The 19,700-nt window shown below is 46.4% G+C and overlaps 1 protein-coding gene across 1 annotated transcript in view; it reads right to left on the bottom strand.

Annotated features, from left to right (window-relative positions):
- P3H3 (prolyl 3-hydroxylase 3) overlaps positions 1 to 19,700 on the bottom strand; it is a 107,582-nt gene that overhangs the window by 22,454 nt on the left and 65,428 nt on the right. The window contains exons 12-13 of the mRNA XM_078651518.1: positions 19,395 to 19,512; positions 17,373 to 17,448 (exon numbers count right to left, since the gene is read on the bottom strand). Of these exons, the coding sequence (XP_078507644.1) occupies positions 17,373 to 17,448; positions 19,395 to 19,512 (194 nt within the window). The remainder of the gene's footprint in view (positions 1 to 17,372; positions 17,449 to 19,394; positions 19,513 to 19,700) is intronic.

Below are 19,700 nucleotides of genomic sequence, written 5' to 3'. Positions count from 1 at the left end.
TAAGTTCTGCCCGGTTGTTATAGATAACACGTAATTTACCCCTTCGTGCCGTGAGATTGCAGAGGGTCTGCCTGGTAGGGTTTTGCTTGTGGGCTTGTTCCACGGAGCACAATTCCGATTCCAGCGCTTCCCTTTCCCTGGCACGTTACCGATTCAGTGCGGAGTGGAGGGAGATGCACCTCCCCCGAAAGACTGATTTAGAAGCATCCCAGGTGATGAATTCAGCCGTGTCATCAGGATCGTTAATATCAAAGAACTCGGTGATGGCCTCCCTCAGTTTGGTACAGGAGTCCTTATCTCGAGCCAGAGCAGACGGGAAGTACCACCTGGGAGATGTAGAGGTGTCGACCCTCCAAGACAGAGAGATCTCTATGAGGCTGTGATCTGAGACAGACAGGGGGAATATTTTAGCTTCCTCATGCTCACCTAGGAGCGATTGGCCAATGAAGATGTAATCTAAGCGGGAATATGTTCGGTGCACATGGGAATAGAACGTGAAATCACGGGCAGTGGGGTAGAGAGTACGCGAGGAATCTAAGAGGCCCATGTCATGGATGCGTTGTTGTGTATCTGGGGAGAAGGAACCAGTGCGTTGAAAATGGGTGCTATCCAGGTCTTTGCACCAGGTTAGATTGAAATCCCCCGTAAGGATCAGGTGCCCTTCAGTAAAGTCCAGCAGCCTCCCCAGAAAAGAGTTTCCCTCACAGCCGGCCCTTTACCATGATCCAACGCCCTTCCCTATCGTGTTGCACATCCAGAGGCTGAAACTTGGTGGAGGAATGGAACAGCACGGCAACCCCCCTGTGTTTCGTCAAAGCAGAGGACCTGTAAATCAATGGGTATTGTTTGTGGCGCAACCTGGTATCCTCAGACCTGACGAGGTGGGTTTCCTAGAGGGCCACCACGTCGAGGTGGTGATTATTAATATATTTCCAGACCTTCTGGTGTTTCTGAGGGGAGTTAAGACCCTTGAGATTCCATGTACCTATGGTGAGCGTCATCGTGGCAGTGGATAGAGAAAACAGCACAATAGGAGACTCCCCCAGACCCACTAGGCCCTCCGAAGACAGTGGACTTGGGAATTTCGACCCCCCCTGTCAAAACAATGAAAGGGAATAGCACAACCCCACATTCGCACTTTACAAAATAAGAAAAGACCGCCACCTTGACCCACCCGGCCCTCCCCCTACCCCCAGTAACAAAGAAAAACAGAATCTAAACCATTGCGATAACAATGTGTCACTCATCATGAACCGCCCGTCAGGGGTTATAGACACCCCTCAGGGTAGTGGAGGGCCGGAAGACTGAGGTCTCCATCCGCGCCCAGTCCGGAGCCGCGCTCAGGGGATGCCTAGCTAGACATCCTAAAGGCAGCAGTGGCAGATTGCTATGAGGGGCCTCCAAAGGTAGGAAGTTCGGCCACGGCCTCCAAGGACCCCCCAGGCCAGAACCCACCGGTCCTAGCACGGGGGGCCGGCCCAAGAACAACCATCGGGACCAACAGGTATCTGGGCCATCCTGAGGAGCAGAGTAGACAAATGATCCTGGCATCACCGGACACCCAAAAGGTGAAGCCGTCACAGTGAGAGGGCCGAGAGGAGTACCATAGAGCCCCGGCAAAGTCTACCAGATGCAGTCCACTCCCCTACTGTCCACAACCTCTAAAAGCCAACAGGGAGGTGGAGATATAGTCCAAGCATCGGGGGTGCGGCCGCCATCCCGCGATGTTGGGTAAGATTCGTCTGTGTCCTCTGCGCGCCCTCTCCGACCACGTCGAAGCAGAGGAAGCCGCCTTGTCGTTGTCGCCAGGTTCTCCTTGGCTAGAAGCAGTGTCAGCGTTGGCGAGGCCTAGGAGGGTCAGGCCCTCCTGCAGATCCGTGATGTGGCGTTGTCAATTGCGGTATTCAAAGCTCAAGCCAAAAGGCAAGGTCCACCGATATTTAATCTTATCGTCTCTGAGCTTGGTGGTGATGGGTCTGAAGAGCTGCCTCCTCGCTAATGTGGCCGGTGCCAGGTCCTGGTATATTGTACAGGAGTGGTTCTGAAAAGAGATGGAACTTTTCGACCTGGCTGCAACTAGGACGGCTTCTTTCACTTTGAAGGAATGGAACTTCGCCAATATGTCTCTGGGCCGTTTCTTTTCTCCATGCTGAAGGGCCCCCACTCTGTGCACTCGCTCGAGCTTCATCTTGAGGATCTGAGGGCTCAGAATTTCAGCGAAGAGACCCTCCAAGAAGGTCCCCAAGTCCGGCCCCTCCGCTCCCTCCTCCAGGTCCTTCACGTGGATGTTGTCTCTCCGTGCCCTATTTTCAAGGTACTCCGTCTTGAGCTGAGCCTGGAGCCTCTGATCCTTAAGTGTTATAAGAAAAGGGGTGGTCGATTACAAAACAGTTAAACATATCATTACTTAAACATAAAGGTACATCCACCAAGTACATGTCATTTAAATTGCATTTAATCCAACTATTTGCAGTGATTTTCTGCAGTTACGCATATACTATATTTCATATTCATACAATACATGGTAAATTACGTATAATTCTTCAATCAGTGCTCGGTGATTGTCAGATAAGAAAAGGGATTTTAAAGGAGGGTAGGGTGTGTTTGGAAAAGAATGAGGGACCAAGAAAAGGAATTGTGTCCTATAAACAATTCTGTCTCATTCAACAGAACATTTCCAGTCATATTACAGATCCCAGTTGTTCCCAAGAGATACACTATACACAGGAGTTGAGTTTAACAAGTTTTCGGCAGGGCGTGTATGTGTTGATGATGATGTCGACGTTTCGACCCCCAAGTTAAGGGCGGGTGAGTCCTCAGTTTGGGGTCTTCCTCAGGACAATTAAAAACAGTGACATTGAGCACATGCGCAGGCGATCGAGTAGTATCCCGTCTGAGTTGGGACTCGCGCCTGTGGAGTTGTTCTTAAGTTCGCCCGTTCATTGAAGAGCAAACGTCGTGGATGACGATACTGGGAACATCCACAATCTGCGTGACTGCTGCCGATTCTTTCACAGTGACTCACTGTGAAAGAATCGGCAGCAGTCACGCAGATTGTGTAACTTATCTACACGTTGTACTCTACCGCCCGTTGGATGTAGGACGCTTGCCTCACCCACGGATAGACCGTTCCCAGTATCGTCATCCACGACGTTTGCTCTTCAATGAACGGGCGAACTTAAGAACAACTCCACAGGCGCGAGTCCCAACTCAGACGGGATACTACTCGATCGCCTGCGCATGTGCTCAATGTCACTGTTTTTAATTGTCCTGAGGAAGACCCCAAACTGAGGACTCACCCGCCCTTAACTTGGGGGTCGAAACGTCGACATCATCATCAACACATACACGCCCTGCCGAAAACTTGTTAAACTCAACTCCTGTGTATAGTGTATCTCTTGGGAACAACTGGGATCTGTAATATGACTGGAAATGTTCTGTTGAATGAGACAGAATTGTTTATAGGACACAATTCCTTTTCTTGGTCCCTCATTCTTTTCCAAACACACCCTACCCTCCTTTAAAATCCCTTTTCTTATCTGACAATCACCGAGCACTGATTGAAGAATTATACGTAATTTACCATGTATTGTATGAATATGAAATATAGTATATGCGTAACTGCAGAAAATCACTGCAAATAGTTGGATTAAATGCAATTTAAATGACATGTACTTGGTGGATGTACCTTTATGTTTAAGTAATGATATGTTTAACTGTTTTGTAATCGACCACCCCTTTTCTTATAACATTGTACTGACCCAGGTCGATGAGGTAAGGGTTTACCCCATTATTACCTACCACTCTGATCCTTAAGTGACCGCACTTCCTCTTGAAGTTCCGTCGTAAGCTTATCTCGGTCTTGGGAATGAACCTCTAAGTCCATCACTCGAGTACCCACTGAATCGACATCCTGCTGGAGAGAGGTGAGTTTTTCGTTCAGATCCGCCCGAAGCTGCTCTATAGAGGATTTAATGTCCTGCCCCAGGTCTTTGCGTAGATCAGATTTAAAATCCTTGAACATAGCGAGGAGGTCCGCTTTCGTGAGTGCCATGGTGGTAGCTGCTTATTCAGTGCGTAGGGCTTGGCGCTTATCCGGAGCCTGGAATAAGTCAGATACTTTGGTGGATGCTTTAGATGTCGACTTCTTGGGTGGCATGCGGGACAACTCTGGGTGGTCTCCCCCGGCCGCAGTGTCGATGGGCTCTGGGTGCACGTGACAGGCGGGGGGACCAGGGTCGCGGAAGTGCGATCGGGAACGGAGACCACTGGAGGGGGCCTCTCCCAATCATGCTGGAGGCAACTGAGGAGCGAGCCCAGGGAGCGGGGGGGCCAGCCTCTGGTCCGAGAGGCGGTGGTACTCAAACAAGAGAGAGCGGCCACGCACCCCCCTGGATATGATGTATACCGGAAGTGCCCCTCCAAGAAAGCCTCCTCAGGACCACCCAGAAAAGCAAGCTCCCCTCAAGGCGTAAAGTGTTGACGCCATCCAGTGCTGGTAGGGGGAGCTCTGCACTGTAGGGATCCCACGTTGATATAGGGGTGCCACAGGAAGAGAAGGAGCGCCCAGGAAGAATCTGCCATGTGAAACAGCACTCGCCGCCATCTTGAAGTCAGGCCAACCACGTGTCAGCGCCACAGGGCGAGGGCCACCAGGTATAAGGCAGGGGTCAGCATCTTAGCCCAGACCTGCTTCCCCAGGCCGTCCAGTTGCCGCCAGAGCCCAGGGAGATCCAGCCAAATAGCGAGGGACAGCAGTATATAGTTAAAGGGGTGCCGCCATTTTAGAGTCAGGCACCGGGCCTCATGGTGACCTCGTCATCGGGGCGCCCTGCCAATGATCAAAGAGCGTGCCCTGCTACCGTGCCAGCAGCCGTCTCACCGGTAGCGCAGGGATCAGCGTGGAGAACTCCAGGAACGGGATTCGCTGTCCTCGTCCAAGCCACTGCTCACGATCGGGTGGCAGCCGCCATCTTAGAACGCGGCCCGAGATCTTCACGGATTCACGGCAGAGGTTCCCTGCGGCTCAAAACGCGGACCTGTGCCGTCAAGTGCTGCGGTATCCGTTCTGCCACCGGTTGCCGTCCTTTTCAGCCCCCGGGACCCCGAGAAGCCAGCGCTGTGGGCTCCAAAAGTGTGCGCGGACCGGGAGCTGATACGGAGCACATCAGTTCGGCCATCTTGCCCCGCCACGCCACGCATTTTGGGCTTTTAAAGCTTTATAAGAGTATTTCCTGCGAGCTCAACAAGATGCAGACGTTGGCGTACTCAAGACATGAATTGGTGGTAGCGTTGGCCAATACCACTTTAAGCTTGTTAGATATGAACAGAAACATTTTCTTGCACAATAACTTCAGCTGAAAAAAGCATGCCAAGTCTATTGAGTTTATTTAGGGTAAATTACAGAGTTCCTTATCCAAGATGGGTCCTATGTTTTTACCTTTCCCTGCAATCAAAGGTGGCTTTCCCAACCTGGTAAGACAGAGAAATTTGGACCGTAGGTTGCCTTTTTTAAAAGGCAATAACCACAGTTTATGATGGATCACGTCTGAGCCTATTTCTCTCTTACATTCATCCACAGCTTGGTCACCAAAAGGCAGTTGTTAAATCAGGCTCGTAAATCATAGTTTGGTTTGTCAATCAATAAATCAGGTGTTTGTTAAGCTTGACTACTCACCCGTAAGGGTCTCAAGGCAATGTGGGGGGGGGGGGTTAGCAGGCTCTGGTCCATCAAGGTGGGGTCTGTTGAGGCGCCAGGTTTTGAGGTTTCTTGCGAAGATGGGGAGCAATGAAGGTCTGTCTGAGGTGGAGCGGCAGGGCATTCCAGGCTCGGGCCGCGAGGAAGAAGAAGGAGCGGCCTCCCGATCTGGTCTTTCCGGTGTGGGGTACCACAGTGTAGGAGAGCTGGGCTGATCGTAGGGTCCTCTGGAGTGCGTGGAATTTGAGTCGGCTGTTCAGGTTTGCTGGTCCAGTGTCATGGAGGGCCTTGTGGGCGTGGGTGAGCATATTGAAGGTGACTATAGCTTCGATGGGGAGTCAGTGGAGTGTGTGCAGGTGCTGGGAGATGTGGCAGTGTCTTGGCAGGTCGAGGATCTGTCTTGAGGCGGCATTCTGGATGTTCTGTAGCTTACGGGTGAGGTTTTTGTATATTCCGGCGTAGAGTGTGTTGCCATGGTCGAGTCTGCTGGTGACCAGGGTGTGAGTGACGGTCTTTCTGTGTTCTAGGGGATCCATTTGAAGGTCTTACGTAGGAGGCGGAGGGTGTGGAAGCAGGAGGACGAGACCGGGTTGATCTGGCGGTCTATTTTGAGCTCAGAGTCCAGGATGATTCCCAGGTTGCGTGTGTGGTCCGTGGGGGTGGGCGGGCTTCCGAGGGCGGGGGGCCACCAAGTGTCCTTCCATAGGTCGGGGTTTGGGCCCATGATGACTACTTCTGTTTTGTTGGTGTTTAGTTGTAGGCAGCTGTTTTTCATCCATTTGGCGACAGCTTCCATGCCTTCTCGAAAATTGTGTCTGGCGGTATTGGGTTCGTTGGATAGGGAAAGGACGAGTTGGGTATCGTCTGCGTATGAAACAATGTTGAGTTTGTAGGTTATGCCAGTGATATATATTATATATACATATATATATATTCACTGAAAAAAACATAGGTTTCAGGGACGTTATAGTTAGGATCAGGGACATTATAGTTAGAAATTAGCATTTAAAAACACCATTGAAATTCACTGAAAAAAACATAGGTTTCAGGCATGTTATAGTTAGAAATTAGCATTTAAAAAACCTTACAAATTCACTGAAAAAACCATAGGTTTCTGGGACATTATAGTTAGTTGATATTTCACTCATACAAAACCATAGAAATTCCGCCATTATAATTAGTTCAGGTAACTATAACTCGCGCCCCCGCAATGCACTGCTGATGACGTCACATATTACCTCATTCATGACATGGTCAGTGATGATATCACTAATGACATCTCAAATGTCATCACTGATGACATCATCCAGTGACTGTGTTTCTTTCAATTTTAAATATGTATTATATATATATATGCCAAGGTGTATTGAAGAATGAGTGAGTGTATAAGTGTCTGGATAGAGGATTTAGTAGGTGCGTGACTGACTGTTTAAGTGAATTATTACGTGTCCTACTAAATGCATGGGTTAGTGACTAAACTGTGTGAATGTCTGTATCAGTCTGTTTGATGTTGTATAAGCTGCTGCATGGGTTGGTCAGTAGCTACACGAGTGTCTATATGGGTTACCGATTGGTTGCGTGAGTATTTGTATGGTTGCCTGAGTGTGTGGGTGGGAGGTGTGTGACTCTGTGCATAGATGTTTGAGTGGTTGATTCACTGGGTGTATGGGTTCAAGAGTGCATGTTGAAACAGCTGTATGGGTGGGGGAGTGTGTGTATGGGTGTGTTGGTGAGTGAATGGATGTCTCAGTGGTATATGTCCTAGTAACTATATATGTAAACGGCAGTGTATGTGAGAGTTGGAGTATATAAATGACTATACGTGAGAGTCAGTGATTGGGAGAGTGGCTGTATGGATGAGTGTGTACTTGTATCAGTGATTGTATAAGAGAGTAATTATGTGTTTGTTTCTGTTTGAATAAGTGATGTGCTGTGTGTATAACTGTATAGGTCAGTAAATGGAAGTGTGATTGATTCTTTGAATGACTGACTAGGTGTGTGAGTAACTCTGGATGAGTGCTGGTGTGTGAGTGTCTGTATAGGTGTATGAGTGCATATGATAGTGTTGTATTGATGAGTGACTGCATGTGTAAGTGATTGTGTGGGTGAATGAGTGGATGTGTGTGTAGATCTAGGAATCAGTGAGTGCTTATGTAGTAACTGGTATTGGTGTGTCGATGGTTTTCAAAGTGATAGTCTGTATTTTACAGTGTGTGTATATCAAAGGTTATATTAGAGTGTGAGGAGGTGCATCAGATTTTCATGTGGATGATGTCATCAGTGATGTCATTTGAGATGTCATCAGTGATATCACTGACCATGTCATGAATGATGTAATATGTGACGTCATCAGCAGTGCATTGCGTGGGCGCGAGTTATAATTACCTGAACTAACTATAACGGCGGAATTTCTATGGATTTGTATGAGTGAAATGTCCAACTAACTATAATGTGCCTGAAACCTATGGCTTTTTCAGTTAATTTATAAGGTTTTTTAAATGCTAATTTCTAACTATAATGTGCCTGAAACCTATAGTTTTTCAGTGAATTTCAGTGCTTTTTAAAGTTTTAATTTCTAACTACAACATCCCTATTAAGTCCCCTGGAATCCTGAAGGTCCCTGGCGGCCAAGTAGCCCACCAGGTATCTCCAGTAAGTGCCAGAGAGCTGCGTTGCAGAGAGGTGTTTACACCACGCTGAAAACGCGGCTTCTGGCACACAGCTCCTCAGAGTATGAAGTCCACTTGTGTCCTGAGGTCCCCCAATTTACAACACACAAGGAGGTGTGTTTGCACAAATGTAATATCAGGCCCTGCCCCCTCTCTCCACCACGGTGCAAACACGCCCCTATGCGCATTGATGGTTGGGGGATTAAGACCCTTGAATCCTGAGGGTCCCTGTGGGGCCAACTAGCCCACCAGGCATCTCCAGTAAGCGCCGCAGAGAGGTGTTCTGAGGCCATGCCCCTTTTTACACCACTCTGCAATGCAGCTCTGTGGTGCTTACTGGAGGTACAGGATAAGCTAGTTGGGCCCCAGGGCCCTTCAGGACTAAAAGGAGACTTAATCCCCCCAAGTTACAATGCACCAGGGGGCGCGTTTGCACAGTGGTACAAGTGTAACCGTAACAGACCCCTGTATATAAATTCAAAGTGCCCCAGGAAGGTGGTGGTCCCCGGGGCTTGGGGGGGTCCGCGAGGCCCCCCCAACCTTATTTATTGAAGCCCCAGGAAAATGGTGGTTCCCGGGGCAGCATGGGGGGGTGGGACCTCCTATGCATTACTTTTTTTTAAAAGCATCGGTGGGGGCGGCGGTCCCCGGGGCTGCGGGGAGCCGCGTGCCCACCTCACATAGGGGTCAATTAGGATGGCGGACAGATCGCCACCGCCATGCAGGCGGTGGCGATCCGTCCGCCATCCTTGCCCGTCCGCCACCTATTTCCCTCCCGCCATATTACAATGGCGGGGGGGACCGTGGCGGATGGGAAGACCGTCTGCCGCTTTTCCGCCACGGTCGCCTTGCGACCGCGGCAGAAAAGCTCTAATATGGTGGCGGTGTCTATCAGACACCGCCAGCCATATTAGGATGTGCTGGGGGCTATGCCTTACTGTGGCGGCAATGCCGCCGCGAAAAGGCAAACGGTCCTTGATTTGGGGGCCCGTTGCGGGCCCCCAGGGTGAAGGGGGTGCACATGGGGGGTACCTATTGGACCCCCCTGCGTTTCAAAATACAACATGGCAGGCACCGCGCGGTGCCTGTCATGTTGTGCTTTGAAACGCACAACATGCATTTTTAACACTGCAAGGTTAAAAATGTGGGATGCACCCGCCACTGTGGCGGGTGCATCCTAATTCCACGGACGGAACCTCCGCCACTGTGGCGGACGGTCCCGTCCTCACACAGGAGTCCGCCATCCTAATTGACCCATAATGAGCATAGCCCCGGGGAAGTGGCGGTCCCCGGGGCTGCGGGAGCCCCCGCGGGCCCCGCTATTATTTATTAACAATGCCCCCGGGACCTGGCACACCCGGGGGCTTCATTAAAATGAAGCATGGAAGCCAGCGCTTCATTTTTTTAATAATTTCGGCGGGATTCGGGACCCTAGCGCGAATTCGAAATAATTTTTTTAGGCCCTGGGGGTCCTTGAGGGACCCCCTGAGCATGACTAGGGGGTCAGGGTGTTTCTACCCTGCCCCCTTTTTTGTTTTTCATCTTTTTTTCACTGTTTTCTTGTGACTCTGTTTTACTGAGTCACAAGATGGCTGCCAACACTTCCTGGTTTGGAGTGTTGGCAGCCAATCAGAAGTCAGCTTGTGCTCGGGAGGAGTCATGACTCTTCCTTGGTGCTCAGATATCGATATTTTTCATTTTTACATTTCTCAGGAACTACTGAACAGATTTACACCATTTAAAAAAAGGTCTCTTTCTGAACCAAGGGCTACCTTTTTGCCAAATTTGGTGTAATTCCGTTCAGCAGTCCGGACTGTAGCCTGTTCCAATTTTTCCTATGCCAATTAACATGGGGGAAATTCGTTTTGGGACCCCCTTTTTTTCACAGCCCCTGCTTGACGAATCACCGCGAAACTTCAAAGATAGGAGCTGACCAGAGCGGGTCATTCGTTATGAAAATTTCGCGAAGATTCGTCAAACGACACAGAAGATATTGGGAAAAGAAAAAACACTATTTGAATAGAAATGAGATCCTAACTATAACTACCTACTGGTGACCGCCAGTAGGTAATATATATATTTATTAAGTATAGCATCTGTCCACGCTATATGTTGTGGAAAGGGGCAAAGCAATTGAACAGATTCCTATTATTTTGTTAACTGATTTTCACAATTAGTCTACTCAAAACTTACAACTGAGGAAATAGCTTTATATTAATTTAGTGTACGTATGGTGCACTAAACATTGTTAGTATTGTTTCTATGTTTGTTTGCACTGAGATTCATGTGGTATTTAGGAACAAAAAAGATGGCGTCACAAATGATGACTAAGGCTCTTTGCAGCCGAAACGCGTTGATGTGATTTTCTCGGTTGGCTGAAATAAAATAATTTTGCACTGCTTTTGCTTTCGAGTGCAGTTCCCTTCTTGGAAGTGAGAGAAGGAAGTTGAGGATGTAATATGTATATATATATATTCGGTTTGAATCTTGATGAGGAGATGTCGATACATTTGAGATAAATGAATAGTCCAGAGCTGCACCCATTCGTTACGGCCCATCTTTTAATACGTTTTTAACAAGTTTTTGTTTTTGTTTTAAATGAAGGGGTTCATATGTTTGGTAACATAAGTTATATTTGGTTTTTGTTGCAGAAATGAAGAAAATGAATTGGAGTTGTGGTCGAATCCATAGAAAGGATAAGAGACTCTAGCTCAATAGAGCATGATTTCTAATAACGTGTAAAGTCGTTTGGTGAATTGATAGACTTATATGCAGCATTAACCCACTTGGGTTAAATGAGATACATTCTAATCATAAAAATGTAAATGATGAATCACAAGCACCCACGGTGGTGGGGTAGTAATTTTATCATGTTCATGATAATCAGTCCGCTTTGAAATCCACTTGGGCAATATGAGCATTACAATTCTGTCTATCTTGACCAAATTCATTGTTTTACATTTTCATTATGAATCTTGATCCAAGTTGGAAGTTAAAGACCACATATGACTTGCAAATGCTATAAAAACCTTGCTATACAGTCTGTTTACTATATCTAGTGTGACAAACAGAAATAAACCCTGCGCCTTTAAATGGTTGTACTACACTTGTGTAACTTACCTGTGATCAAGCAGTGAGGTTAACTGCGAAACGCGTTGGGCACCCGTTGCTGTAAATAAACACCGTCTTATTGCACCGACATATAGGAATTGTGTCGCGCATAAGTATAATTTAAGTAATCGTATATACGATATTGGCATTAGACACATTCCTGATGATAATAGTATGTTTGCAAATCTTGCGTAACATTACATCTAACATTGTATGTAGTAGTGTATCTAACACTATAAGATGGCGCCTATGTAAATAATAGTTACTTGTCCTTTCTCTATGTTGACACGCAATGGCGAGTGTTTTTAAACGTGCCTCCCTCGGTGTGTCATGAATACCGAGGAAGGCGTCACGCTGAAACGCTTTTGTTCTGTTCGCAGAATAAAGCAACTTTGAAAAGCATCCCAGTGCGTGCAGTAACTTTAAAAACAAGAGGAGTTTGAGCATAATATATATTTATATATATATCCATACTAATATTATAAAGAAAGAGCCCAAACCTTTGAGGCGGGTAATCTCAGTAACCACAGCACCAATCACAACACCCAAGACAGCGTTGGAAAGGGCAGTTGCAGCAGGAGGACATAGGCTGTGCAGACGGCCACCATATACATTTAAAAGGTTAAAGAACCGTGCCAGCAAAGTAGTCCCTTGTGGGCGTGTTTGCGTTGTGCTGTGGGCGTGGGCTGGGGGCGTGACTAACGCTGGGGGCGTGTGGTACGGCCATCATATCGTGGACTGTGGGCATGTGCTGGGGGCGTGACAAACGCTGGGGGCGTGTGTCCGCCCTTCATGCCATGTGAGTCGTACATACAAGAGCCAATTATGTTGCAGCGCAGCATCAAGGGGCACGCTGGGGCCGTGAGAAACGCTGAGGGCATGTGTCCGGCATTCATGCCATGTGAACGCAATTGCGCCGCATCAAAGGGCACGCTGGGGGCGTGAGAAACGCTGGGGGCGTGTGCTACGTTCCGTCCTTCATGCCATGTGGGTCGTACATTAATCAGAAGATCGTCTGCTGTGGCCGTGTCCTGGGGGCGTGACAAACGCGTTCAGCTGGAGGCGTGGTAAGTAACGTTACTGCAGCCTCTCGTGCGCGCTGTTACTGAACTCTCTCATTCAACGAAATTACAGGCGCCTGCTTCCATCAACCAGGGCTCTAGCTGGGCTCAGGCGGCGGATCAGTACACTAATTACATGCGCCTGATAACATCAACCAGGGCTGCCGCTGGGCCTCAAGCGGGGGAACACGCGCCTGCTAACATCAAACAGGCCTGCATCTGGGCCTCAAGCGGGGGAACACGCAAATGAGCGTGTCTGCGGGGACAATTACTGCAGCCTCTCCTACACGCTGTCACTCAACACTCTCGGATTTACCCGCGGCTGATAACTCTCTCATTCAACGACATTACACGCGCCTGCTAACATCAACCAGGGCTGTAGCCGGGCTCAGGCGGCGGATCACTACACCAATTACACGCGCCTGCTAACATCAACCAGGGCTGCAGCTGGGCCTTCTCCGTCCCGATTCTAATGAAACAAAATATTTTGTCTACAGCGAGATTTTAAAATAAATTGCACTTGCCAAATACACACATTACACACATTCTATTTCATACCCGGATAACGTCGGGCTGTTAGTATATATATATATATATATATAAAATATATATTACCGGATTCACCAAACGCCACAAAGCAGCGCGAATGCACTCCTCCCATACGAGAATTAGAAACGGCAGTCCATTGCAGTTGAAAACAAAGGTTTATTCGATATGCACAAGGATTTCAGAAATTGCCCTACGCGTTTCAGCGGAAAACCGCCTTGATCACGGTATATCATACACACAGATCACCAATATGCCATGGATTGATACTAAGGCTGCTGGACCATCTACTCAGCCAACTTTTAAAGTCAGCTGAACCCCAGCAGTCAATAGTGGCAGGGGCATTCCAAACGTGAGCATGTTTCTTGGCATAAAAAAGATAAAGTTTCTTGGCATAAGATCTCACCACAAGGCATAACGTAAAAATCATGCTGAGTTAACTTTGGCAAATCTAGCAGAGAAAAAAAGGATTTATTTGCTATTATGCGAGTGGAAATGGTCAAGATTAAGTGTTTGGTTAACTGTCAGCAAGCTCTCCTGGATGCAGGGATACTGAAATGCCTGATGAACAGGGGCGGGAGCGGGTGCATTGTGATTGGTGGGCACCTAGGCTCCCCTGACCAATCACAATGCTGCATTTGAGCATCCGTATTTGACGCTCAACCAGGGAATGGGGCCTGGGTTTGTTCTCCACGCAGGTTGTAATGCAGCCTGCATGGAGAATGGGGAAAGTTGTGCATCACTGGTTTGGGCGGCCCGTGAAGGCCGACCAAACAGTCATTGCACATTTAGGAGTGGGCAAAGCATTCCTCCCCTGCCCTGCTCCAAGAGCACGGCAGCCCCGCCCAACCACCCACTAGCAAAGAGGAGACAAACATAAAATTATAAGTTATTGTCATTTTATGTTTTTTCTTCCTCGCACTGCTTAAAAGCAGTGGGGCGTCGCTTCTCCGCCATAGTGGAGGAGCCGCCCCTGCTGATGAATGTATCTAATTTCAAGTATTTAATTATGCATGATCAGGGAGGCACCCTTCTGAATTTGTCAGAAAGACACAGTTGCTGTTTTTTCCAATGATCGTAACTGATAACACACAAGGACGTTGTAAAATAGTTAAGAAGGTAAACCAGCTGGCTCGTTCCATTTGTCCGTTATCTAGTTAAATTTAACCAAACAAGCTTTATCCCTGGCCGACAGCTGGTGACTGGGACAGGAGTTGGTCTAACGGCTAGGGCGCTCGACCTCGGACCTGGGAAATTGGGTTCGAGTCTCGGTAACGACGCTAAAACATCCTGTGATTCTCCCCGTGCCTAACAAAAATGAAAGTGTGTCCTCATGTATGGTAACTGGTGCTATGTAAAGCGCTCTGATACCAGATTTGGATTCGGGTCAAGTTCGCGCTATATAAAACTCTGGAAAAAAAAATACACACCTCTCATTTCAAGCCATAGTTTACGTCACTGAGCTGGGATTACTCAACAATCTTTATGCTTCTCAATGAAGAAAAGGCCTTTGACCCGGTGTAGAGTTGTATGGAAATTGCTGTAATTTAAGAAGCTGCAGCACAATTCACCAAGTCTTTCCGTCCTGCATATGTCAACTCCTCAACTGAGCTTGATATAATCGATGAAATAATGGGCACACTTTTAATCCAAAAGGCGTCCAAGCATAGTTGTCCAACGCCAACCCATACATGAGTTAGTTACACAGAGACCATAGCAACTAAGGAACAGCAGACATATCCCTAGGGCACAGTTGTAATCCAATTGGCGTGCAAGCATGGTTGTCCAATGCCAACCCTTGTATCAATTGGGTACACAGAGACCATGGCAAATAAGGAACAGCAGTCATATCCCTAGGGCGGAGCGAGAATAGAAGCTACAATTGGATTGCAGGAAGAAGACATCACAAAACACACTTGCAGGAAGCGCTCGCTTTCCTCAGGTGTCTGAGTACAAATGAAGCCGAGGTAAGATGGGACAGACTAGGATGCATGTGGATAAAAGTTTACTGCAGGTCTCCCTGAGAGACTGCGATCGGCTCTTCGCTAAATGATATCTGGGATTAGGATTTCCGAAGGATCCTCACAATTTAGTTAGATTGCATTATCCCCACAAGTTAATAAGATGGAATAACAACTAAAGGCTTTACGGAAGCTTCCAGCCTTAGGTGGTGGGGACTCCTTGTAATTAATACGCGTTTTTATCCTTATTTGGTATTCCATTCACAATAATACAGTGCAGTTTAACTCGAAAATGTTTACAATAATTCAACAGTTTAATCAAAGTGCATTTGGAAGGAAGATTAGAATGAGCCCTAGCCATCTTTACGTTATCACACAACTGCGTTAGGTTATTGAATGGACAACTAGCTGTTAGCAATGGTATAAAAGTAAGTCCATTTGGCCAAAGGATAATTTTTTAGATCCCTGGCAAAATACAGACTGCAACAGAATAACATTTTTTTTTCACTTTTATGTTTGTGGAACGCAGACAAGAAAACAGCCATGTGCTCCACGTGTGGTGTGCGCCTCACACGTACATAGAATACAAATGATATATTAAATTAACGCTAATCAATGACTCACAAGCAGTGGTTTTTGGCATCCGTAGAATAAGCTAATACTATATGTGGCAGTAATTGCAAAAATTATATAGGCAAAAGTACCACCAATATTCACTAAGGCCAGTTGCAGATGTGTAAATTGTATTCCATGGAACTATACTTTGCTAAGATGAGTTCAAATACTTCAAAACTTTGTGGAGGAACTTTCAGCTTGATGATTAGCTTCATTTCTTTTTGATGATTTGTAACTTTCCAAAGTCATTAATTCACTTGTTTGTTTGCCCTCTTTAGTCGAGTCTAATAAGATATCTTAAGATATAATGCTCTGATTCAGATAATCGGCGAGGAATTAATGTTGATTGTTAAATTAAAATCCTAGTACATGTATATTTGTAATCTTGATTGAATTTCAATAACAAAGAAAAAATATGTTTCACAGGCTCACCTTCAAAAAAAATCTCAATACGTATTGTGAAGGAGATGAAAAAAACACCCGCTGATCCCACATGGCCCGATTACTTAAATACGCCTGTAGGCATAACCAACTTGTCCCCAGAGGGAGTTGTCAGTGCAGGGGGGTATCTTGGATTTTGACCAAGCCAAGTTGTTTGATGCTATGTAACAGGAGGTTTATTGCTGCATCATGGGGGCTTTTTTAAATATTCGTTCTTGAGGCGCTGAGAGTGAGTAGGAGCGGTATTTTAAGAGTGACAGTAAAAGTAAGGTAATCCGGAAAATGTGCGGGGTCGCGCAAATATATGATGCTCGGAAATAATGGCAGCATGGCCGAACAAGGCCAACTTGAGATTACCATAAGCAGATTTGTAATGGCTACATAAACATGACACATTCAGTAATCTGGGGATCTAACGACAGGCAGGCCCAGCTTTTTATCTAGCATAGTCGCTGCATGAAATCTGTGAGACTGTATAAAATTCAAATTGACAGCGACAAGTCAATATATCAGAGGCCGCAAGGTAGTTGGGCCATGGGGACATTCATACTGGCAGAATAATGAGCTACATAATAAGAAGTAACTTCAGCTAGTTGTTGTATTATATTTGTTGGCTCTATTGTGGCTATAGGTCAGAGAGCGACAAGATGGCGGGAGGAAATACTTCCTACAAATTAAGACTGGTGCCTGGTCCAGGCTTACAAAGATACCTTTGGGGAGAGGCAATATAAGATTTCCCATGGAAGATTTACATGGAAGACACCAAAGTTGTGTAGTAATGAAAAGTTGCTGACTGAAATGTTATGTAAAAAGCAATTCTAATGCCTTAAAGATGGTGCCTTAATTTGGCCCCAAGATGCAGGTCTTCAGTTACCAATAAAATCACTGACCATGTATTTGCTGATTTTATTAAATAAAAAAAAAGTTTTTCTTATAATTCTCCTATGCTTCCCAGTCAAATACAACCTACACTAGTTTTAGTCACAGTGAAGGTAGAGATTGATGTAATATCCTTTATATCGCTTAATCGGGGTGTGATGTCAAGTCCTACTTAAGTGACGTCACATCCTCTTTATATCCATAGGACAGGGGATGCAATGTTATGTGCTGATCGTGTGATGTCATATCCTCTCCATGCCACAAAGGATACCCCATTGGCTGAGAATGTAATGTCATATCCCGAAGAGTTGTCATGTACTCTGTAACCACTTATTAACTAAGAAGTCATATCTTACCCTCATTTGGCAGTGCGTGTCTAATTCATACTCACAGTCACTGTGGCAGCATCCATATCGGTGAAGAACATATCTCCCCCTTCGAAATCATCATTTAGGTAAAGGACGGCACTGTCGAAAGAAAGGAACCAGATTTAACTTTCTCCACCCAGCTGACACATTGACACCACCATCAGCTTACGAACACACACTGTGGAATGACACAAACCTCCTTGCATCAACATAAGGAATTGCGATTCCTTAATAGGGACTTTTTCGAAATCGCAATTTAGAAATAGCAATTTCTTATGCATGTAGGAATTGCTAAAAAATTTGTGATTCCTACATATTCCTTAATTGCGAATTGAAAATTGCAATCCGCAATTAAGGAATAGCTTCCCATTCATTCCTATAGGCCCATAGGAATAACTAGGAATTGCATGCGTAATTTACGAGTACCAAATAGGTACTCGCAAATTGTGCATGCAATTTCAAGGGTGCATGGGTGCCAAAAGGACACCCTGATGCACCCCAGAAATGTCCATGTGACCACATGTTGCGCACACACATGCCCCAAGGGCAAGTGCGTGTGTAACATGGAACTTTGAAAAATGCACTTTAGTGCATTTTTCAAATTTCTCGCAAATTACCATCAACTTTAAATTGATGGTAATTTGCAATCCCTAATTATGAAAGCACAATTTTAAATTGCATCATGCATTGCATTTAGGGAATCACAATTTGCGATTCCCTAAATGCATTCACAATTTAAGTAATCGTAAATTTTGCGATTACTTAAATTGCAAATTTGCATTTGGGTTAATGCATCCCAAAAACTGCAAATCTGCCCCTTTGCGACCAGTATTTAGAATGATGCATGTACCCTTTTGTTCTGCAAAGTGAAGGTGGTTTTCCTTGAAACAGACTTCAAAACAACCACCCAAGCCCTGCTACATCCCGACTGAGCCATCTCCCTACTTGTGGGCGACCATGACAGTCCACAAGAGACCCTTGAGGAATGTTTTTTAAACCACAGAAAGCAGATATATATATACACACACACACAGACACACACACACACACACTCATTCACAAACACCCCCCCTACTTTAGCAGCATAAGTGGGGGTAGCCCCTGCACCCAGGGGCCTATCTGGGCCCTTCTAAATATTACGTCTGTCCTTAACCGAATCTAATCCCATGCACGAACAAATAGTTTGAGCATCGAAACAATTATGGTTGCTAGACACTGGGAAGGAGGAAGGCATGAGGGTGAAAGTAAAGGTTAAAGAAAGAAAACAAGTAAGGAAAGAAAGGTGGAAGGAGAAGTGCAAGGAAGGAAGGGTTAAACAGCAAAGAAACGGTGCAAGGGTGCATGGTTGTAAGGATGAATGGTTGGATGTAGGAGTGAAAGGATCAATTAATGAAAGGTTGGAGGGAAGGGTGAAAGGATGCATGGATGGAAGGCCGGACGAAAGGCTGCTAGCATAAATGGATGGAAGAGTGAAAGGATGGATGATCGATGTGTGAAGGGAACGGGATGGCTAGGTAGATGGTTGAAAGGGTGGATGGATGAGTGAAAGGATGGATGAATGAATGACTGGACAACTGGATGGAAGGAATGTAAATGGATTGTCGGAATGATAAAAGGAGGTAAAGGATCAAAGAGTGGATGGATGGAAGGGTAGGAGGATGGATGATCAGAGGATGTAGAAGTGAAGAGAACTCATCTAGGAAGTGTCAGGCTTGCTGTTGTTCTCACTCAGTGACGTCAGAGCTTTGGCTCAAAGTGGGGAGTATTTTAATTGTCTGGCTACATGCACACACACAAACACACACACACACCCAATTAGGCACATGATCTGTGCTGACCTATTTGCTTGTATCTGTAGCCTCTGTGGATATGACCATAGGATCTAACCACAGTCCAGCCCTCTTTGCTTATAGTTCTAGTCCTCAGAAGAAAATATAGATAATTCCGCTATTGCTTCTGACAGCGGTAGTGGATGCACTTTTCATGTCGGTGGATGTAGTCGGGCGTTTGTCCCTGCACCCATTACCAGCCCTCTTTGCACCCACCTGTAGTCCCGATGGATGTAGGCGGGGGGTTCCTTCCAGCACTCCTGGCTCTCTGGATCTAAGATACAGTTGTCGGCATGGACTGGGTGGCTCAGATCGCTGCGGCCCTCCTGCTGCCCTGGAGCGACAAAAATTGTAGCCGCAGAATGAGGACAATGCTCACTACTGTAGAAACATGGAACATAAAAAAACAGAAACAGGAACAGGGGAATAGAGGGTGAGGAATAAGGGAAGGTTGGGAGACAGAAATGGACAGAAGAAAGAAGAAGAGGCCAGGACAGATGGACAGGGTGAAGGAATAACAGG

The sequence above is a fragment of the Lissotriton helveticus genome, chromosome 7 (genome assembly GCF_964261635.1).
Source record: "Lissotriton helveticus chromosome 7, aLisHel1.1, whole genome shotgun sequence".
NCBI classification, from domain to species: Eukaryota; Metazoa; Chordata; class Amphibia; order Caudata; family Salamandridae; genus Lissotriton; species Lissotriton helveticus.
The sequence above is the reverse complement of the archived record's forward strand: the minus strand, read 5'-3'. Positions and strand labels throughout refer to the sequence as shown.